This window comes from Juglans microcarpa x Juglans regia, chromosome 1D (genome assembly GCF_004785595.1).
Source record: "Juglans microcarpa x Juglans regia isolate MS1-56 chromosome 1D, Jm3101_v1.0, whole genome shotgun sequence".
Lineage (NCBI taxonomy): Eukaryota > Viridiplantae > Streptophyta > Magnoliopsida > Fagales > Juglandaceae > Juglans > Juglans microcarpa x Juglans regia.
In genome coordinates this window covers 22,010,576-22,031,680 of record NC_054594.1, presented here as the reverse complement: position 1 = coordinate 22,031,680, position 21,105 = coordinate 22,010,576, and the positions used below count along the sequence as shown (strand labels likewise).

The 21,105-nt window shown below is 39.0% G+C and overlaps 1 protein-coding gene across 2 annotated transcripts; it reads left to right on the top strand.

The window, feature by feature from the left end:
- The first annotated feature begins 3,623 nt into the window (after positions 1 to 3,623).
- LOC121235520 lies at positions 3,624 to 4,363 on the top strand. Of its 2 annotated transcripts, none has more exons than XM_041131872.1 (2): positions 3,624 to 3,787; positions 3,884 to 4,363. In XM_041131872.1, the coding sequence occupies exons 1-2, from the start codon at positions 3,744 to 3,746 to the stop codon at positions 4,125 to 4,127; spliced, it is 288 nt and encodes a 95-aa protein (XP_040987806.1). In that variant the 5' UTR covers positions 3,624 to 3,743; the 3' UTR covers positions 4,128 to 4,363. The 2 variants fall into 2 exon arrangements, with proteins under 2 accessions (XP_040987806.1, XP_040987801.1); XM_041131867.1 differs by having other exon boundaries at positions 3,627 to 3,820; positions 3,881 to 4,363.
- The last annotated feature ends 16,742 nt before the right edge of the window (positions 4,364 to 21,105 follow it).

The window sequence follows — 21,105 nt, the reverse complement described above, 5'->3', positions numbered from 1 at the left end:
ATTGGAAGAATATGTTTCTGTCATAGTGTGGGAAGGAAATACTGCTTAAAGCAGTTATCCAAGCTATACCAACTTATCATATGAGTGTCTTTAAGTTACCGAGTAGACTACGTAAAGAGATATCTTCCATGATGGCAAGCTTTTGGTGGGGATATAAGAACAATGACAAAAAGGTTCACTGGAAGAGCTGGGATAAATTGGGGGCAGCAAAATCTGTGGGAGGTTTGGGTTTTTGAGAGTTTTAACAAAGTCATGTTGGCCAAACAATTCTGGAGATTTTTTATTAATCCACACTCCTTGGCTACAAATATTTTTAAAGAATAATATTTCAAAAGAGCTAATATGGTAGAAGCAAAAGTGTTGTACTTTTATTTGGGGGAGTCTGTCTTTGCTTAGAGTGGCTGGTATGGAGAGTTGGCAATGGTAGGGATATTAAGATTTGGAGGGACAAATGGTTACCTACACCTTCTTTATTTTGTATCCAATCTCCAGTTAAATCTCTTCAAAATACCTCTCAAGTCAGTGATTTAATTGATTCAAAAATGGGTTCTTGGAAGATTGATCTTATAAAAAATGAGTTTCAAGAAGCTTAAGCTGAGGTAGTTTGTAATATTCTCATTAGTAGAATTGGTTTACAAGATAAAAGAATATGGGGTTACACAAAAACAGGTACATTTACTGTTTAGAAGTGCTTATCATCTAGACATGAGTATTAGGAAGAATTTGAGTGCTCAATCCTCTTGGGCTACAAATGAAGTTGAGATATGGACAAAGATATGGAAGATGGAGATCCCTGAGGTGGTGAAAACATTTATATGGAAAGCAGTAAATGATATTCTACATACTAAGTCCAACCTATACAAGAAGAAAATCATAGATAATTCCTTGTGTCCCATTTGTCATAGAAGTGAGGAATCAACATGTCAAACTTTGTGGAGCGGTGAAGCTGCAACAGATGTTTGGGCAGAAAGTCTAAGTCTAGTAAAAAAGTGGTCAAGTCATGAAGATAACTTTCATCATATAAGTATGGTTACAAAGCTACAACAGAGTGATTAAGAATTTGGGGCATTGACTATGAGAAAAATATGGTTGAGAAGAAATGATTACGTTTTCTAGAATAATTTTACAAGTCCTAATACATTTATGCAACAAACAGTGGAGAATCTAGAATTCTATTAGCAAGTTCAAAAAGATTTGTTACATTTACAGTATGGGGCTGAAAGTATGAAAGCAGAAGTTAGATGGATAACTCCAGAATGGAAGGTGGTGAAGTTAAGTTGGGATGTTGGCTTTGTCTCTAAGAACAAAAGAATGGGGGAAGCCTGAAGGTATAATTGTTCGAGATTGGGAAGGGGAGGTTTTGGTTTCAATGTGTAAGAGCATACCCTTTGTAAATCACCCAGAATTTTATGCATTGTGGTGAGAGAAGTCTAGGCATATTTTATGTAACTTATGAAATCATGTTTTATAAAATGAACTTGAACTTTGTAATTTAACTTAATGAATACCCTACAAACTCTCTTTTAATTTACAAAATAGGTTTCAATTTTCAATTTTAGAATCTTTTATATCCTTAGGAGGAAAGAAAAAGTCTTAAAAAATTCTGTAATTCCCGTCTTATTTTATAAAACTATTTTCTAAAATCTCACCACAGAAACGGATGTTACACATCTCACTTTTAAGTGGCCTAAGTGGCCTTACCCTTGAGTCAACCATAGGTTGTGTATGGTTCCTAATTTTGTAGAGTAATCATAAAGCTATAACTATAATTTTATAACCCATTTATAATCAAATAATTCAATTATGTTATTTCATAAAAACAAATTTTAATTTTACAAAACTACTGGCAATTTAATATACAGTTTGTATACAAATTGTAAGGTTACCATTTTTTATTTTTTGCAAATTAATTTTGTAATTAATAATGTATTATTATGCTACAAAGTAATTAATTACTTGAGGAAGAAAATATAAAGATCTCATTTTGATCACAAACAGTATTTCATACATATGGATAACTTAATCAATTTTATGTGATCGATATAAAGTTATAAACATTGAAAGCAATCACAAAAGGTATATTTTTCTCACTTGATCAAGTTTAAATATAGGAGTATTAACTCTATTCTTTCTATTTCTTTTCTGTGAGAGTCCAAGTTTTCTTTTATTATTTACAGAAATCAATAATTTATAAATCAATCAATCAATCAATAATTTTATATATGTGTGTGTAATGGATAGAGCTTAATCTACGCGGTTTTCATGATTGTGTCACGTTAGACTTGACTTGTAATACATGTGATATCTATTTGGCTCCACTAAGGACCACAGCCTCTTTCTTAAGATTTGGCAACGTGGGGCATTTACACATTCTACACATCTACTTTCTACCGACATATCAAATTATTCAATAGAATCTAAAATAAAATAAAAAAACGGAGGAAAACACAAACAAAAAGGCCTAAAATCAAAAGCAAAAGACTAAAAAAAGTTAAGAAGCACCCAAATGGTTCGTAATTGGACAAATGGTCTTGTCATGTAAGATGGAAGAGTAATACTATTTGAGAAATAATACTAAATATATAAATATTATATAATTATTTAAAAAACAATAGATATGAAATTTATATAAAAAAATTATTTTTTTAATAATAAATTTTACTCCTTTTTAAAATAACTACACAATACTTACATATTCTACAACTACATATAATATTACTTATATTATTTATAATCGTGAATTATATAATTATTGTATAATTTTTTTAAAAAAATAAAATTTATTATTAAAAAATAAAATTTTTTTTATAAATTTTATATTTATTTATTTTATTTAAAAAAATCACACAATTATTATATACTTTACATCCATAAATATCATTTAGCAACACGGACGGACACCTTTCTGCTTCAGATCAGAGGTGCCATTACTTTCTTTTTCTTTTTTCTGTTTTGTCCTTTACCAGATTTTTTTAAATGTCGATTTATCTGCGCTTATCCTTATGGATAAGGACTCTCGATGATGACGTGCCAAAAATGTTGTCGACTTATGGGGTATCAGAGATTTATTATGATGGACTTCTGAGGCCCCGCCCACAAATCCAAATAAATCCAAACAAAGCCACGCGTTTCAACTTGCCAAGTTCAATCCCACTTCCCAACTTTTTTTTTTTTTTTTTTTTTAACTTTTTTTTTTTTTTCAAATACATAATATATAGATGATGAAAGAAGAATTTAATTAATTTAATAAAAATTAAATAAAATTAAAAAAATAAAATATATATAATATGTAATGTAAGCTGTTGTATAACAAAATTCAAAAAGGAATATACACAAATGTTAAAAAAAAAAAAAATCATTCAATACAATATTTTATAACCTTTTTTAGTTAGGATTAAACTCAACATCTCCATCTAATAACTTTTAATTTAATATCGAAGGGTGTTATAGAGAAGTCTTATATTCTACACATTATTTAAAATATATGTAATTTTATTTTTTTATCTTCATATTTTATAAGTATAAGGTTTATGTCTAAAATTTTTTTTTTAATAATCATCTTTCTTTATTTTATTCTTCTTTTTAAGAGGGATTAACCCATTTTTTCATCTTATAAATAGGTCATATGATGCCTGGTATGATTCATAGCAAACCTACTTATCTTCCACCGAATCATCATATTTTCTGATCTCAGAAATTAAACCAATCTCGGGTCAAAATGTCTCATCTCGAACACCCACCTCATGGAGGACATGGCCATGGTGAAGGGCATCCGGGGCCAGGAGGGCATGGTCATGGTGAAGGGCAGCCGGGGCCAGGAGTACATGGTCATGAAGGGCGGCCGGGGCCAGGAGTACATGGTCCTGGTGAAGGGCAGCCGGGCCCAGGAGGGCATGGTCCTGGAGGGGGACATCAAGATGGGCATGGGCATGGTCCTAAAGGAGAAGGGCATCATGGAGGAGGCCCCGGCCATGAAGGGGGTGGACATCGTGAGGATCAGCACGGCCATGGTGGAGGAGGAGGGCATGAAGGTGGTGGTCATGGTCATGGCGGTGGGCATGGCCCCCATTAAAGATATCAGATCAGCTTCCTCCTCACGGAAGTTGATCGCCAATGTCTACGTATAATTAATGTTAGAGAATAAGGTGCTCTCTGTGCAGTGTAGACAGAAAGCTCTAAAAAGTAATATATAAGTTGTATTTGTGGAGTGAGAGGCCATAGGATATGTGCTCGATCATGTTATGTATGTTTCCCAGTTCATGAGGTTCTACATCTCTACTACTCAGTCCTCCCACATTAATATATACGTCTTACTACTAAATGTGCAAGTTATACCAATAAAGGAGCCTTTTTTTTTCTTTAACTTGTGAAAGATTGGAGACTTGTTAACAAATTATTAAAAAGAAATAATATTTTTTTAAAATTTATTTTATATATAATTAAAAAGAGAAAAGTTTGAGGTCGGATGGATGTGAAAGAATTATTCACACTGGCTCATAACAAAATGCCATGTAGGCATTCCAAGATGAGGAACTTAGCACTTGCATGCACTCGACGCTCTCTCTCTCTCTCCATCTCCCCATTTGCATTCGTCATTTCGAAGCCAGCCCTCTCATTTCTCTCCCTCCCGAGCCCCATCTTCGTATATAGTCTTGTGAATGAGTGGACATTTTGTGTTTTCACCATCCACTTCTTGGTCCAAGAAAAAAAATGAAAAAAGTTGGGCTCAAAATATAATGCCTACATGGCGTTTTGTTATTGGCCAATGTGAATAATTCTTTCACACCCATTCGATCTCAAGCTTTTCTCAATTAATTAACATCAAACGCAAGATTAGTGCAGCACAACCTTGAAAATAAATAAATAAAGAAAAACGCTTGTTGCAAGCTCCTTGTGTAAACGGTGTACAAACGTGACTGACGTGGAGATACTTGATGAGAGAGAAATTGAGCTGATGAGAGAGATGAGAGAAAGCTGAGGAGAGGGAGAGACCGCGCTGCTAGAGCTGATGAGAGAGGAAGAATTTATTTTAAATCTGAAGTGATATAGACGATTGCATCCCGATTATATCTACTGTTTGTATATAAAAAAATTAATAAATAAATAATAATAAATAATAATAATTGTCTGACCAGTATCCCAGAAAATTGCTACCTCAGTCCCCGCAATCGCCTCCATTTTCCTCGATCACCATGTCTCGACGTTTTAAACATTTATATCTTGTCGGCCACTTAATAGCCATTTGCTTTCGGCCTTCTAAATAGTAAATTATAAAAATCTAAATTAATCTTAAAAAGAAAGTAAAATTATAACTTGTTCTTCAATTTTAAAACAAAACAACTTTATTATTTTAAATTTACTTACTTTTTTAAGCAATTTGTAATTTTATATTAGACTGTTCATCTGAGTTGGATTTTTTCTCAGTCCAGTCCAGAACTCGATTATCCTGGTTCCGGTCCGGAATAATCCTGGGCCGGTACCCACTTTTTAAAACCCAGGCCTATCCGGCTCGGATACGGTTTTAGACACTTGGTACCGGTTTAGGCATCGTTACCCCTCCCCGGGCGGGAATCACACTCTCAAGTCTCAACTATCATCTACACTCTCTCTACTCAACGAAGTCGATGCCCTACGCCTCCCTCCCCCCGATTACTTTCTCTCATCTACTCTCTCTCTCTCTGCTATCTGCGATGCCGAACGGTGGAAGTGCTTGAGCTTGGAATCCAAGAAATTAGACTGTATTTCCGTTTGGGTATGTTTTCTTTATTCCCTCTGTTTTGTTCTCTCTTTGTTGATTTTGGATTTTTATTTTATGAGAATGTTTGAATGTCTGAGTAGTATTTTTATAGATAGATCTGTTTGAATGTTTAAATGTTTGAAGAGTATCTGTTTAGATCTGTAGAGCTACAAAATGCTAGAGTCGTGGGTTATTATTATTTGGAAGATTTGTTTATATCTGTTTGGATTTGTTTAGATCTATTATATCTGAAAACATATATATTTATATATAATAAAGATTTGTTATGATTTGGAAGAAATGGTTTTTAGGATGTTGTATTTTTGATTTTTCAAGATTTTTTTTTTTAAATTAGTTGTGTTTCTGCGTGGAGTTTGGAAAAAAATTTAGGGCCTTTGGGTTCCAAATTATTTTTAGGAAAAGCAAAGACTTTAGAGAGTTAAGATAGGTTCAATCTAGTTTCAGACTTTAGAAGTTGTAGCCTTCCACTTTTGGTCCATTCCCATTGCTATGTTCTGATTCATTGACCTGGTATTCTATTTAGGTGGGAAGATCTACATTGGTTTACATTTTTTAAAGCTCCATGTTTCCATCAAGCTGATTTATTATCTTTGGTGAAGCAACTAGTCCTCTAATCACATTTCTATATTTAATTGTGAATATCTTTTACAAATTTCAACCTCGCGCATTTATTTTTCTTGTTAAATATCCACTTTGAGGCCAACTTTGGGGATCAGCAACAATTTCTTCAAGGTCATGGTACTGCACCAACTATTTGAACTATAGTTTATATAAACATACTTGAAAAAAAAGGTTTGAAATTGCATACTTCAATGAAACAAAGAGGATGTGCTTTAGTCAGGTTTTGTTGTATGCTTCAATAAAACAAAGTTGAGTACGTACTAGCACAAGTACTACTGTATTAAGCATTTTGTTATTCATATTGTTAAGCGAGTGAGGACAAATGGAATGTGTAGCTTTTTGATAATTGACTACTACTCTGTTTTATGCTCTTATTTATTAATTTTGTTAAGAGAAGTGGATGTCTAGGGATATCTATTTGAATGAAAACTCTACAAAATATTTGTTAGTGTGGGTGTATTTGGAAAAAAAAAATAAGAATCCATTCACATCTTAATTTTTAATTTATTAAGTGGAATTTGTCTTAATCCTTGTATATAATCATTGTTCAAAATTTTGTGTGTTTTGCAGGATCTCTGAGTCCAATTACTTGAAATTGGTGTGGAGATTAAATCATTGATAAACATGTTACTGATTTTGCAATTCATATATTGTAATTTTGTATATTGTAATGTAATGTATAAATAACAAATAATGTAATATGTAATGGATTGCATTGTGATGCATGCATCAATGAATTTATGCATTTAGTATTTAGAACACATTATGCGTTCCAACTTAACTTCTTTAAAAAAAAATTTAAAAAAAAAAGGCTCTTATATAAAAAATAATTATGGTTTGAAGTTTTTTGTGTTTTGCTAATTGAGCTTTTAGAACATAAATATTATGCATTTCCTAAACTGGATTTCTTAGGAAAAAAAATAATAAAATAAAGGCTTTTACTTTAAAAAAAAAAATCTGGTTACAACCCGGAACCTGGATTTCAAACCCGGGTTCCCAGGTCAAAAGCCGGATAAACACCCCTAATTTTATAAACAAATTCTAAAGGAAAATCTTAAAGAAAATTAGAAACCGTAAATACAACTTTATTTATTCACTCGTATACTTGTGTTATTCGTGCATGCATTGGTATCCTCAGTTATTCCTTATTTTATATGTACTTTTTTTTATTAAAATTGGAGAGGCCTAAATCTCCTCCCGATCTCAAGGCCCACCTACACGACTTAAAGATCCACAGGCCTAAAGGAACAAACCTACGACAAGCCCCAAACGTCGTGAGGGCCACCCATTCAGAATCCACACATCATCAGCAGGTGAGGGATCGATCCCGTATCAGCAAGGTAGTTTCGAATACATCCTTGCTGATCAAATAAGATCAAATAAGAAGGGAGATTCACTTCACTAACCCGAGTCTAATTCTAAAAAGAGATTAGGTTGTTACAGAGACTAGAGCAAGCCCCTTCCGACCTCTATATATATGAGAAAAGGCGCACTAGCCAAGTAAGTGAATCTGAACCCCTATTCTTTATGTATGTCAAGCAACATCTAACTTAGGCATCAGAAGTGTTTCGGTACCCTTCAAGCCTTTCTTGGTTCTCGTATTGTAGGTCCATAGAAGATGCACGCAGGAGAGCGAAACATGTCCATTAAAAGAAAGGGCCCAGATGGCAAGCCCAAGAATCCCCCCCAGGGGGAGGGGGGACCTCAATGTAGACTGCCCACCCTTCCCCTCGGCGAGGAAGGCCCACTGACAGGAGAGGGACACCCCCCACATTTAATGAAACATTCAGGGACGCATGCTAGGGACATCTTGGAAAGGATAAGTCGCCGACAAATCAACATCTCGAGAAGCATGACTTACGGAAACCTAGGAAGATGGGTTGCGTTGGAGGGATCGAGGAACGGTGTTCGAAACGGGTAAGATAACTCTGGTCTTAGGTTTTGGATCCCCAGCATCATCTGACTTTGGCATCGAAGGCTCCCCAACCGTAGCCATCCTTCTTTTTCTCCCTCTCTTAAGAATCAGGTAGTAGCTCAGGTGGACAATTACAAAACATGCCTTAATAGTTGGTGTCGTCCGTGTGATCCAAGTTATCTTGGCCTAACAACATCAGAGTGCATTTTGTAACTCCTACCGTGACCCGCGAACGCATGGCTGGAGTGTCTTCGATCCCGACGGACAACAAGCCCACACCATGAATGGAGGAGCAGATGACAAAACCTCCCCCTAAGGTGGAAGAGCCCTAACATAGTGAGGGAGGATGGACGAAATCGGTGTGCCCCGCCTCACCGGCTCTCCCTCCACCCCCTAACTTGTTGACCAGGACATGGAAGTCCGAGAAAAACGGAACCTGAAACAAGGAGAGATCAATGAACCTCTTGAGCTGGTACCGATGGACGTCGCATGCCCAGAGAAGAAGGTGAGGATTGGAACGATAATGAGCCCATAAGCAAGATCCTGATTGATAGAACTCCTCGCGGAACATTAAGATGTATTCTCTTGGAAACACTCCGACATGTGCGGCATCAACACAAGAATGGAAAAGGTCAACTGCCTACTGGCAGTAGGGTTCATCTAGGAGGCCCACTAATCGGAGTGGCTTTCCAACGTGGTCCTCGTCCGAAAGTTGAACAGCAAGTGGAGGATGTGTATGGACTTCAACGATTTAAACAAGGATAGCTTCCCCCTACCGCCTATTAACCTAATCGTCGATTCAGCATTAGGCCACAAGATGCTAAGTTTCATGGATGCCTACTCCGGTTATAACCAGATACGGATGAGCCTAAAAGATGAATAGAAAGCCGCTTTCACAATGGACCAAGGTCTTTACTGCTACCGGGTGATACCATTTGGTCTCCAGAACGCCGAGGCCACCTACCAAAGGTTGGCCAACTAGATGTTTAAAGAGTAGACAGGGAGTAATGTGGAGGTGTACCTCGATGACCTCCTGGTCAAAAGTCGAGACCCCGTAGGACATCTAGACGACTTGTATGAAGCCTTCGCATTCCTCCAAAAATAAGGGATGAAGCTCAACCCAGCGAAGTGCACCTTTGGGGTTGGGTCGAGGAAGTTCTTGGGATTCATGCTCTCGAAGAGGGGGATAGAGGTGAACCCCGAAGAAGATCCAAGTCGTGCTCTACATGAAGCCTCCCCGAACCCTGAATGACGTCCAAAGGCTTACTGAGAAAATAGCAGCACTCAACCAGTTCATCTCCCGATCCACCGACAAGTGTGCGCCATTCCTCCAAGTGTTGCAGAGAACTCGTGGATGGGATGTTAGCTGTGAGGAGGCACTTGCCCAACTCAAGACATATCTTGCCAACCCGCCACTATTGAGTTAGACGGTCCTAGGGGAAGAGTTATACCTCTACCTCATCACTACCATCGTCATCTTGGAGGTGCTGGTGTGGGAGGAAGGCAAGGCACAGCGCCCCGTTTACTACATTAGTCAGGCACTGAGGGGAGCACAACCTAAGTACCCACCCATGGATCTACTGGTGTTTACGTTGGTGGTGGCCACCCGTCGACTCAGGCCGTATTTTAGGGCACACTCGATCAAAGTCCTCACCGAAGCATTGCAAAAGAAGATCCTACAACACCTAGACATGTATGTGTGTTTGGTGAACGAGGTCGATCAAGTTAAGCACATTCGACATCAACTATGTTCCCCGGACAACCATTAAGGGGCAAGCCCTAGTAGACTTCATGCCGGAAATGATGAGGCCATGCAAGGAGAGCCCCATTCCCCTAGCCCGAGGGTCGCCCGTGGCATGTCTATGACTACTGGTCGTCGTGCCCAAAGGGTGAGGGCTTGGGACTGTATGTAGTCTATGAAAAGGAGGAAGAAGCATACCATGCAATCAGGCTCGACTTGAAAATCACTAACGAGGCAGAATATGAGGATCTTCTGGTGGGCAGGCTCTTTTGGTAGGCCTCGCCATCGCCAAGGCAATGGGTGCAATGGATATGAAGGTAGAGGCGGACTCGGAAGTGGTGATGAATCAGGTTAAAGGAGAGTACATGGTGAAAGGCGATAAGCTCCAATTTCAACATCGAGCAAATTTCCCGAAAAGATAACTGGAAAGCAAACCGGCTAACTAAAGCCGCATCAGGTATGGACAACGCCAAGCTTCCATGGAAAGCTACCATGCGGGTAGTAGAAATCCAGCAATAGGGGGCCGCAGTCGCCGAATTGGGAGACACCACCCCAGATTGGGCTTGAGGGATAGGCGAGTTCCTGACCACTGGAAAGATGCCGACGCAGAAGGAAAAGGCGAGGAGGATAAGGAACCAGGCCACACGCTTCACCTTGCTGATGCAAAGTTGTACAAGCAGGCCTTCTCTTCCCCCCTCCTCAGGTGCATCTCCCAGGAGGAAGCTCAATACGTCATGACAGAGATACACAAGGGGTTTGTGGCAACTAATCAAGCGGAAGAACCTTAGCAGGACAAGCGCTGAAAGCAGGCTACTATTGGTCTCAGGCCCTCCAAGACATGGAGGAATTCGTTCGGAGGTGCAAGGCATGCCAGGTGCACACGCCTGTCTCTCACTATCTACCGATGGAGATGACACCTATTGTCTCCCCCTAGGCTTTCATGCAATGGGGGTTGGACATCATTGGACCAATGCCGAAGGGATAGGGCAGCGCCAAGTTCATCCTAATAGCAGTGGACTACTTCACCAAGTGGGCCGAGGCAAAGCCCTATGCCACCATCACCTCACTCAGTGTGACCCGATTCTTGTGGAAGACCGTAGTGTTTAAGTATGGCAATCCCCAATCATCATAGCCAACAACGGCAAACAGTTCGACTCGAATCATTATCGAAACTGGTGCACCAAACTGGGAATAAAGTTAGGCCCCATTTGGATAGTAAGTTGAGATAAAATGTGAATAGTAGTGAGATTGTTGAGTTGAGATGAGATGGTTTTTAAAATTTTGTGTGTTTAAATTTGAAAGTGAGATGAGATGGTTTTAACTTTTTGAGATTTGATAGTTGTGGATCCCACCAATCATTGCATAGTTTTTATAATGATTGAATTTATAAATAAGTAATATTAATTAATAAATTACCTACCCATAAAATCTTCAAATTGCATAATTAAAATTACTGAATTTTCTGAATTTATATTAATCAATTATTCTTAGCATTTACAAAATTTATAGAAGGTCATAATTCTAACAAATCGAAATTTTATTTTAATATATCATTATAAATAGATGAGAAGGATTCCAAAACAAGAAAGATTCAAAATGTACTTACTAAATGCTAATAAATTTCAATAATAAAATTACACTTACACCGAGAATAGAATTACATGCATGTCAAGTTAGGAAAACTTTCTATCGGGTTGGCCTTGGATGGACTATAAGGCACGCAAGGAAATGTCAAGTTTGGGAATGAGGTGCGTAGATGGAGATGAGTGAGGGGAAGGGGTTCGAAAATATGAAGACCTGTGTTTTTTCCTTTCTGTTGAAAAAGTTGCATCCGTTTTTCCTTTCCTATGAAAAAGCAAAAAAAATTGACAGTAAGTTGAAGAATTTGTCATTATGTGAAAACACAATCTAAAACCATCTTTAAAATTTTACAATTGGTGTTTGGATACGAAACTATCTCTCCATACATAATCAGCTGCATCTCAACTTTGTATCCAAACTACACTTAAGTATTCATCTCCAGGACACTCGCAGGCCAACGGCCAAGCAGTGGCCACAAACACGACCCACGTGGGAATTCTAAAGAAAAGACAAGCAGCCAAGAAGGAGGCATGGGTGGAAGAGCAATCAGGCATCCTATGGGCCTACAGAACCTTGATGCGAATCCCCACTGGGCAAACTCCCTTCACCCAAGTATATGGAAATGAAGCAGTCGTACCCACAGAGGTGGGCATGCTGACCTTCCGATTTCAACATTTCAAGGAGGAAGTGAACGACGAGGGCCCAGGCGCTAGCCTCGACCTAGCATATGAAAAGAGGGACGAAAGCAAAGGCAAAAGTCGCCACTGGCTAAAGAAAGACCGAGCAATACTTCAATCGGAGGGTCAAACCCCGGTCATTCAAGGAGGGGGACTTGGTATTGAGAGAAATGGTCGATGTTGAGCACCTCCCTCACTGCAGATAATTGGGGAAAGACCCTCATTAAGTCCCCCTATGAAGAGGTCAATTCAGACTCAAGTAGAGTTCCCGAGAATTGTGATTGGCAACCTCAGCATTAGCAAGCGCCAACTCGGCTCGCAGCAATTCCAACGAAGGGAGTCATTAAGCCCCACTATTAGTCAGTCTCACAACTCGACCTCCCCCTTGAGTTCCTTGAACTCGCTTTGGTAGTAGTTGAGTTCCTCATCTCACCTGGCAGCGTCCTCGTAGAGGCAAACGACTTGATTACGAAGGCAGGCGCAATCGCCCCTTTCAAGTGCAACCTCACACAAATGCCTGTGAGGGCCTCAACTGCGCCATCCCTCTCTGATTGAGCTTTGATCACCTATTGCAGGCTTGGGCCGTGAACTTCCGCAACTCTTAAACCTCCCTCTCTATCTTGAACCAACCATTAGCAATCCAAGCAGGTAAGTGGTCAATCCAATGGAATACCCAAGCAAAGAAACTATGGAAACTGAAAGAGGCGAGAGGCTAAGTCGGGATGAAAAAGAAAAGGGAGGGGCATACCATAGATAAGATCCCTCTAAGTTGGAACATCATGTCCCTGACCGCCTCAACCAAGGCGGTACTCGAGCCCAAGCCGCTACTAGACCCTCCCGTTCCATGCCACTTCCTACTAAAAAAGGACCATGTTTGTGGAATCGGGAAAAGGCAATTCGGCGGGGTGACAAGGTCCGCCCGACCGTTCCCTTCTGTGCTCAATGGATCTGTGGCCACTAGCCTAGAAGTCTCATCATTGGCAGGAGGCTCATCGACCGTAAGGGGCTCGTCATCCAACGGCCGTCTAACCTCATCAACGTCGTGGCACCGGGTGCGAACCACCAGGTCCCCACAAATAGACTCTCCACCCAGACCTCTCTGGTAGGAGCAATTGAGGAAGCCTCCATCGCGTTCTGAACAACCTCCAACGACGGACCGAAAGTAAGGCGTGTCCCCTAGAAAATAGTTGACGGAGGTGTGTAGGGAAGGGCACTATCCTCTCTAGTGGCCCCACAAGAGATTACCACCATGGGAAGATCATCGAAATATTTGAAAGGACCGCCTGTGCCTATTGGGACTAATGGGGTCATGTCCAAAAAGGTTGCAAAGAAGGCCAGGTCGAGCTCCCGGTCATCATTGTCCTGCCCATCCGATGTCATCTGCCCACGTAGGGTGGATCACCCAACACCCGTGGCAGCTAGACAGTCTGCCTCAGCCTACTCCATGAGGGCCTGAACATCATAGAGAAGAGGGGTCGCGATGCTCAGCCGAGGGCTTTCGACTACCTTGGTATCGAAAAGCGATAACTAGTACTGACCAAGCTGTTGTTGGGATCTAGGCGGGGGTGGAGCACTCCCCGTACCGGAAGGGAGTTCCGGACCCTCCACACTAAGCCCGGGGCCCGCGGAGGACTAGACAGTCGAAGTGCGACCTTGCTTGTGAAACCCATCAGCCCACGAACTGTGATGTCTCTTTCCCTCTGAATAGGAGGCAGTCCCTTCAAAAAGTCGTAGCCCAAAACTCCAGACCGATCCGACATCACAACGAACAGCTCAATGTTTGGGCAAGTCAGTAAGGCCTCGCTCCACACATCCTTTTGGTGCACCTCAACCTAGGCTTGAACTCGCTCGATGAGCGCCAGCTCACGGGCAGACAGACTCACTGCGAAGTCTCGATCATATGGATGATCTCCCAAATGTCCCTGATGAGAAACGCCTGGCGAATTGTCTCCCATGGGGGAAACTCCTAGCCTTGCCCCGATACGAAAAACTTCTTCATCCAACTGCTCACCTGTTTGTACTGAGGTTCCACACGAGCAACTTTGGATCCCGTGCGAGATCTAAAGCTGCACACATTGCCCTCCTAAAGCTGGATCTGATGAAGGTGGAAGAATTCTCTCACAGTCAAATCCGGTTAGTCCTTGCCCAAGTCACATAACACCCAACGCCAAACCACGCAACAAAACATAAGGATCCTCCAGGCATTGCAATGAAGCTGCGCCGGGACCAGTCCGATGAAATCCTAAACATCTTAAACCGAGAGGCAGAATGGGAGACGCAACCCATTAGCAAACATCATGAGGTAAAAGGCGACCTTTGAGGCGAACCCATTTGAGTCCACAGCCCCCTGTCGGGGCCTTGGTCTCTCCAAATTGATATACTTCGATATCCTGTACGAGCTACGTACGGCATCGATGTCAGTCCTAGAAATGGACGAGGACCAATGGTACCCCTCAAATACCCCTCAAAGAACTATGAAGCCTTGAGGGATAGCTCGTCTTACCGTTGGGGAGGAGCTTTAGGACACGGCGCTCTACCCAAAATATGAGAAGAAGATCTAGGGGCCATTCACTTCGACCAAGGTTCGAACACACAGGAGGGGAGAACAAATGAAGAAAGAAAACAGTCCGAAGTGGGGGAAAGGGAGACCCAACTTCAACCTTTATAGTAAAGGTGTCCTGGTCTCCATGCGGGATTAGAGGTAAAGGCAAAAGTTGGTTGTACCACATGACGGCTTAGAAGAGCACATGAGGTGAGGGCAGGAGAAAAGAAATATACAATTCTCACCACACACGCGGCAAGAATTGACGGGGTAACTAGAAGAGAGAGATAGATGGCCCAAATGGCAGGCCCAAGAATCCGTGTTAGGACCTCGATAAAGACTGCCCACCCTCCCCCTCGGCAAGGAAGGCCAACATCCCTATGGAGTCGACATTTTGGAGAATGATAACCGAAAGCATAACTTGTACGTCGAAAATGTTTTCTCGTGTCTCTTCATATGCATCGTCATAATAATGTGTTTTTATTCATATCTCTGATTGTTGCTATATAAGTAATTATTTAAGATTAGTAATTGAAGAATGTCTTGTTCACAAAACTTTGTACATCATACACAAAATTAATAACTTTCCCGTGTAATACACGATTGTATTAAACATATGACACCTTTTAGAGTGGCCCTCACAGCAATTTCGTGAGTGGACGTGTGGTATCCTTGAGGTCACTTTGCAAACATGATCACGACTCACGAGATCGCTCACAGCCACCACGAGAAGCCTTGCAAAGCCAAGGCCTAATTGTGGGGTGGCAGCCACCCATGAAGAGAGTTAGATTCCTCCATTTGGACCAATTGTTTATTTTTTTAATAGTTTAACTAGTATTTTAGATTCGTTTAGTAATTTTGAGATTTAAAATACTTTTTATACCTTGATTATAATTTTTAATAAATTCCTTGATTTATAAGTAAGATGACATGTCAGTTTCTTTTTGGCCAACACATGTCATATTTGTCACATGGTCTACAATGTTGTTAAAAAAATGCCGCATGTAGATTTTCATAGGCAAGAGAGGGGCAATCGATTTCACGACCATTAACAGTCGTGCGCATTTATATAATGCATGTGCTTTTAAATGGATGGACACTTTGGAATGTGATTTTTTATTAGAAGTAGAATAAGGAAATATATATATATATATATATATATATATAAATTGAGCTTCTTGCTTCTATGAGATCCAATTGAACAATCCAACTGATACAACATTAATAGAGCCTCAAAAAGATCTTACAAACCATCAATCTACTCATCCATTATCATAGTTTTGTACATGCACAGTGATAGACCAAAGTCATTGGGGGCTTGGTGGGCTCAGTTTCTATTGGGTGTGTTGGCTTGTGGCCATTAATTTTATTTACATGTTACTGTTGAATTGGGTCATGGCCCCAGTTATAGTTTTGTACATGCACAGTGATAAACCACAGTGATAGCTATTTTTATTTTATTGTTTGGTTATGTTAGCTTTGGGCCCATTACTTTGTAGGAGTATGTCAGTATTTATAGTTGTGTTGGACGCATTTGAAAATGATCCAGAAGCTTAATATACATATTTTCTATTCTTCTCTCTCTTATTCTCTTAAAGGCTAGGTCAATCTCAAATCTGACCAATTTCCTTCTACTTTCTTTTACATTTTCTATTCATCCAAGCACCAACCATCAGGAGTGCTACATCCACCAAACACAAGCTAACACTCTCCTAGGACGACCTTGCTTCCACAACATCTGGAATTCAACCAACAACCTCCAAACCACTCTCTAGCCTACTCCCAAGTCTCCCCTTATGGCCTTAATAAAAGCCATTCAACACAACCCAAGCTCTCAGCCCATCCAACCCCACTTCGCCAATCCAAACAATCATCAACCAGTAACTTTGAACACACAAACTCTCAGGAGCACACCAAAACAACAGCAACATAGCAAACAACAGCAAAGCAAACAAGGGCCCCACTATTCATAATTTTACTATTCACAATGTAGGGTTGTGGAGCATGATTGGTTTGTGAGTTGGAAAAGGCCCAGACAGATTGTTTGCTCGACTGTCGCTCAACCTGGCACTCAAGCGAAGCTCAAGCAGTGAGTTTGCTCAAGATACGCTCGATAGTTTGCCTAAGCGAAACTTGGACAACGACAACCTCGTTCGACAGTCTGCTCGAGCCAATGTTGGATTGGATGTTCACTCGTGGTGCACTCGACACCCGCTCGAGTGAAGAACCTTGTTTTTGCCAGATTAGAATTTCCAAAATTGTTTACTATACATATGCTATGTTTTGGAATAGAAATGTATCAGATTAAACAAAGAGGGACATAAACAGTGTAGAGCAATATTGTGTGAGAGAAAAAGTCCTAGATATAGTTGAGATTTGTTATTAGAGTGAAACTCTTGTAACTCACTATGTACGATTGTAATTTCCTCTGTAATAAAATCCATTCCAGCTCTGTGGATGTAGGCATGTTGCCAAAGCACGTTAAATATTGTGTGTCATGTGTATGCTTGATTCTAGTATTTTTGCTTTTATTTCGCTGTCTGTCTCATTATCATTGTGTGTGGGTGTGGTGTCTTTCACAACACATGACTCCAAAACAAAAACCCATGTGCCACCCACACATACAAAGAAAAATCCTAACTTTACAAACTCTGAAACCTTGATCCATGTCCCTTCCCATAGTTTCCCATCAACAACTCCTCTCTCTGTGGAACTATTCATAGATAACCTTCCACATCAACTCTATTGACAAACACACATTAATTACATCAATTGTCTCATACCAAATCGCCAAAAGGAACAAAGAAACTATCCCAATTGCTAGCTGCACCAACTCAATCCTCCACTAGCAACACTCTACTAGACATCCACATAATCTATCAACACCAAGCATCTCATCCCAATTAAAGAACCCTCTCCCTTCAACTCCCTCTATAGACACTTCATTTGATTCACAAGCAATCCCTGCAATCTTCTCAACACCTCCACCTCCTTCCCAAACCCCACCTTTCGCCAACAAAACTCTCACGACCTCAAACAAACTAGCACAATCTCCCCAAATCTACACCTCCTCAATTCCCCAAAGGGCCAAAACTACTAAATTTACCCTTTCATTCTATAAAAGCTACACTTAACCAATATACAACCCACACTCCTTCCCCAAATAACACACATCTACCAACTACAATGGCAAACAACTTTCCTCCACCCCTGCTCACCAAGCCCCCTTTGACCAGGTAGATAAAAGTTAATGAGGCTAGCTCTTGGTAGAAGTTGCTGGTATTTTAGAACAGAGAGGTTAGGGGCCAGACGCAGCGTTAAGAGGAGATTTACACCCTCCAGTAGACTTGTGACACGTATGCTTTTTAACAAGTTAAAAATAGAACCGATTACAGGTAACCAAATCTCATACACCCCCCCCCCTCTCTCTCTCCCCCCTCAAGCCAAAGCTCTCACTTTCTCTCACGCCTCAATCATTGTCCCTCCCTCTCCCCTCAAGCCATCACACTTGGTTCTCTTTCTCAAGCCCGCAACTCTCTTTCTCACCCCTTAGTCGCTGCAATGGTTGTAATGAGAGAAAGTGAAATGTGTGATAGCTCATAGCTGGGTTATTGGTAGCGGTTCTTGGACGCTTCAAGATGACTACCACCATGTTCAACGGATGCATAAAGGGTAGGAATATACCAATTGATATGGAAGTAAAGAATGTAGGAACAAAAGCAGATTGCAAAAGTGTCTTGGCATAAGACATAAAGGGAAAGGACAACATCAATTGATATGGAAACATATAAGTTATTCAGGAAAGCCAAATGAAAAAGCATCGTAGAGTAACTTCATGCTCCTCAGGGTTTGTAACAATTCCAGGTATCCATATCCCAATTATGTTTTCCAATTACATTTTCTTGATTTAAAGACAACCATAATAAATATTCATGCATTCATACCACAAGTATAGTAGACGATGCCTTGAGTTAGCAATTGGGTTGAGGGGAGAGGGGGAGAGCGACTGAGAGATGAGAAAAGTGAGAACTTCGGCTTGAGGAGAGAGAGATGAGAGCAAAAATAGGTCTTAAGAGAGCAAGAGAGGGGGGGGAGAGAGAGAGGTTGGGGGGGGGGGGTAGTGTATGGGATTTGGTCACCTGCATTTGGTTCTATTTTTTATTTGTTAGAAAGCATACGTGTCACAAGTCCCCTGGAAGTTTTTCAGCCTTAACACCACGTCTTGTTTGAGGTTTTTCAATTGGAAAATGATTTACTCATAATATTTTGTACAACACATTGTACAACAATGTGTTAAATGAATGGTATTTTTGTAAAACATCTTATAAAAGTAACATAATTTTACAAAAATACCCCTCATTTAACACATTGTTGTACAATGTATTGTATAAAATATTGTGGATATATCATTACTCTTTTCATTTTTAGAATCCTCGGTGATATAAGAAAGAGAAAGAAAACAATGTATTAGGAATATAAATTATCCAAGACCCCCACCTATTGGGAAGATTAATATTATTCATGCAACTATTTATAACTTATTTAATATGGCATTAGTACTAATTCATCAAAAATACTAAAGTTGTTTTTCTTTAATCTCAAATTTTGTGTAACTGTTTTTCATTTAAAACAGAATTGTAGGAAAACTTGTATGTATATATCATCATTGTACTAAAAATTTTAAGGGATTTCTCTCTATTTCAATTTGTATTTACAAAAAATGAAGAACTTCGCTTACACTTGGGTACCATGGGTGTAGGGCTGTAATCGAGTTGAGCCGAGCCAGTCTTTAGTTTGCTGAGCTCGGCTTAACTCAAAAAACTCGAACTCAAAATTTTTATTTAGTCTTTGTTCGAGCTCGACTCGATATGCTAAACTCTCAATTCTGCTCGAGTTGTTTATTTATTTTTTTAATAAGATTTAATAATTAATAAATTAGATAAATAAAAACTAAAAAACCTAATTTTAAATTTGTACTACTAACAAGTAGAACCTCTATTGAATTACAAGATTTTAAAAATTTATAAATAATTAATATCTAACTAGTTGATATTTATCCATAATAATAATATATTATATGTCTACATAAATTATTAATACATACTAGTATATAAAATTATTAAATCTTATCGACCAATTATTGTACAAATTATAAAATATAATTATAAAGCATATTCAATATATATGCATATATAGGTTACATATTATATATTTAATTATAAAAGGGATATGCTTATATTATTTAGCTAATACATATATGTGTGTACATAGGTGTATGTATATATTTATCAATATATAAATGATTTTTAATCAAGTCGAGCTAACGAGTCTACTCGAGCATAAACAAGCAGGTTTTAGCCGAGTCAAGTCGAGTTTTTTCAGATGTGTCATTTACTAATTGAGCAGGTATCTGTTTTCAAGGACGAGTTTTTTTTTCACGAGTCGAGCTCGATTTGAGTTTAACTAGACAAGTACCGAGCGGTCTATCAAACAGACTGACTCATTTACTGACCTACCTGGGTCAGTCCATCAACGATTATAGTGCTATCAACTACATTGATCATTGTTGGTTAGAATACTTAGTTTGATCTTTTGATAACCACACCAAAGTCCGACAAATTGTGTTCAAAAAGTTGATCAACTAAATGAAAAATTTAAATAAGCTATATATATATGGCCTCGTTTGGTTACATAGATGAGATGAAAGTTGAATAAAATATTATTAGAATATTATTTTTTAATATTATTTTTATTTTGAAATAAAAAAAAAAGTTGAATTGTTTATTATATTTTATTTAAAAATTTGAAAAATTTGTAATAATTAGATGAAATAAAACAAGATAAGACAAAATGGCTTGTTTGCCTAAGTGTTAGGGGAAAAAAAAAAAAAAAAAACATCTGACACAATTTTAAGAGTAAAATCTTAACTAATAATGTAAGTATAAATTACCAATTATTTGATAGTTATAGAAGATTGCCGATAATTCAATATTGTGCTAGACTTGAGAAAAATGTAAACACAAAAAGAAGAAAAAGATTTTAAAAAATTAAGTAAAAGTGTAAAACATGTATTTACAATTTACCCAACGCCCATTTGTAAATCCTTATAATTTGTATTTTCCTTACATTTATTATATTCAGTATATAATAATTTAGAAAGCCAACTGTAAAGAAAGAACAAGTATTGTTTGATTATACAGATGAGATGAGATGAAATGAGATGAGAGTTAAAAGTTGAATAAAATATTTTTAAAATATTATTTTTTAATA

Bases quoted from the DNA above. Each gene is read 5' to 3' on its own strand.
- LOC121235520 (XM_041131867.1), top strand. From the start codon at position 3,744: ATGGAGGACATGGCCATGGTGAAGGGCATCCGGGGCCAGGAGGGCATG. The intron at 3,821-3,880 runs GTACATGGTCAT...GAAGGGCAGCCG, and splicing joins AAGGGCAGCCGGGGCCAGGA to GGCCCAGGAGGGCATGGTCC.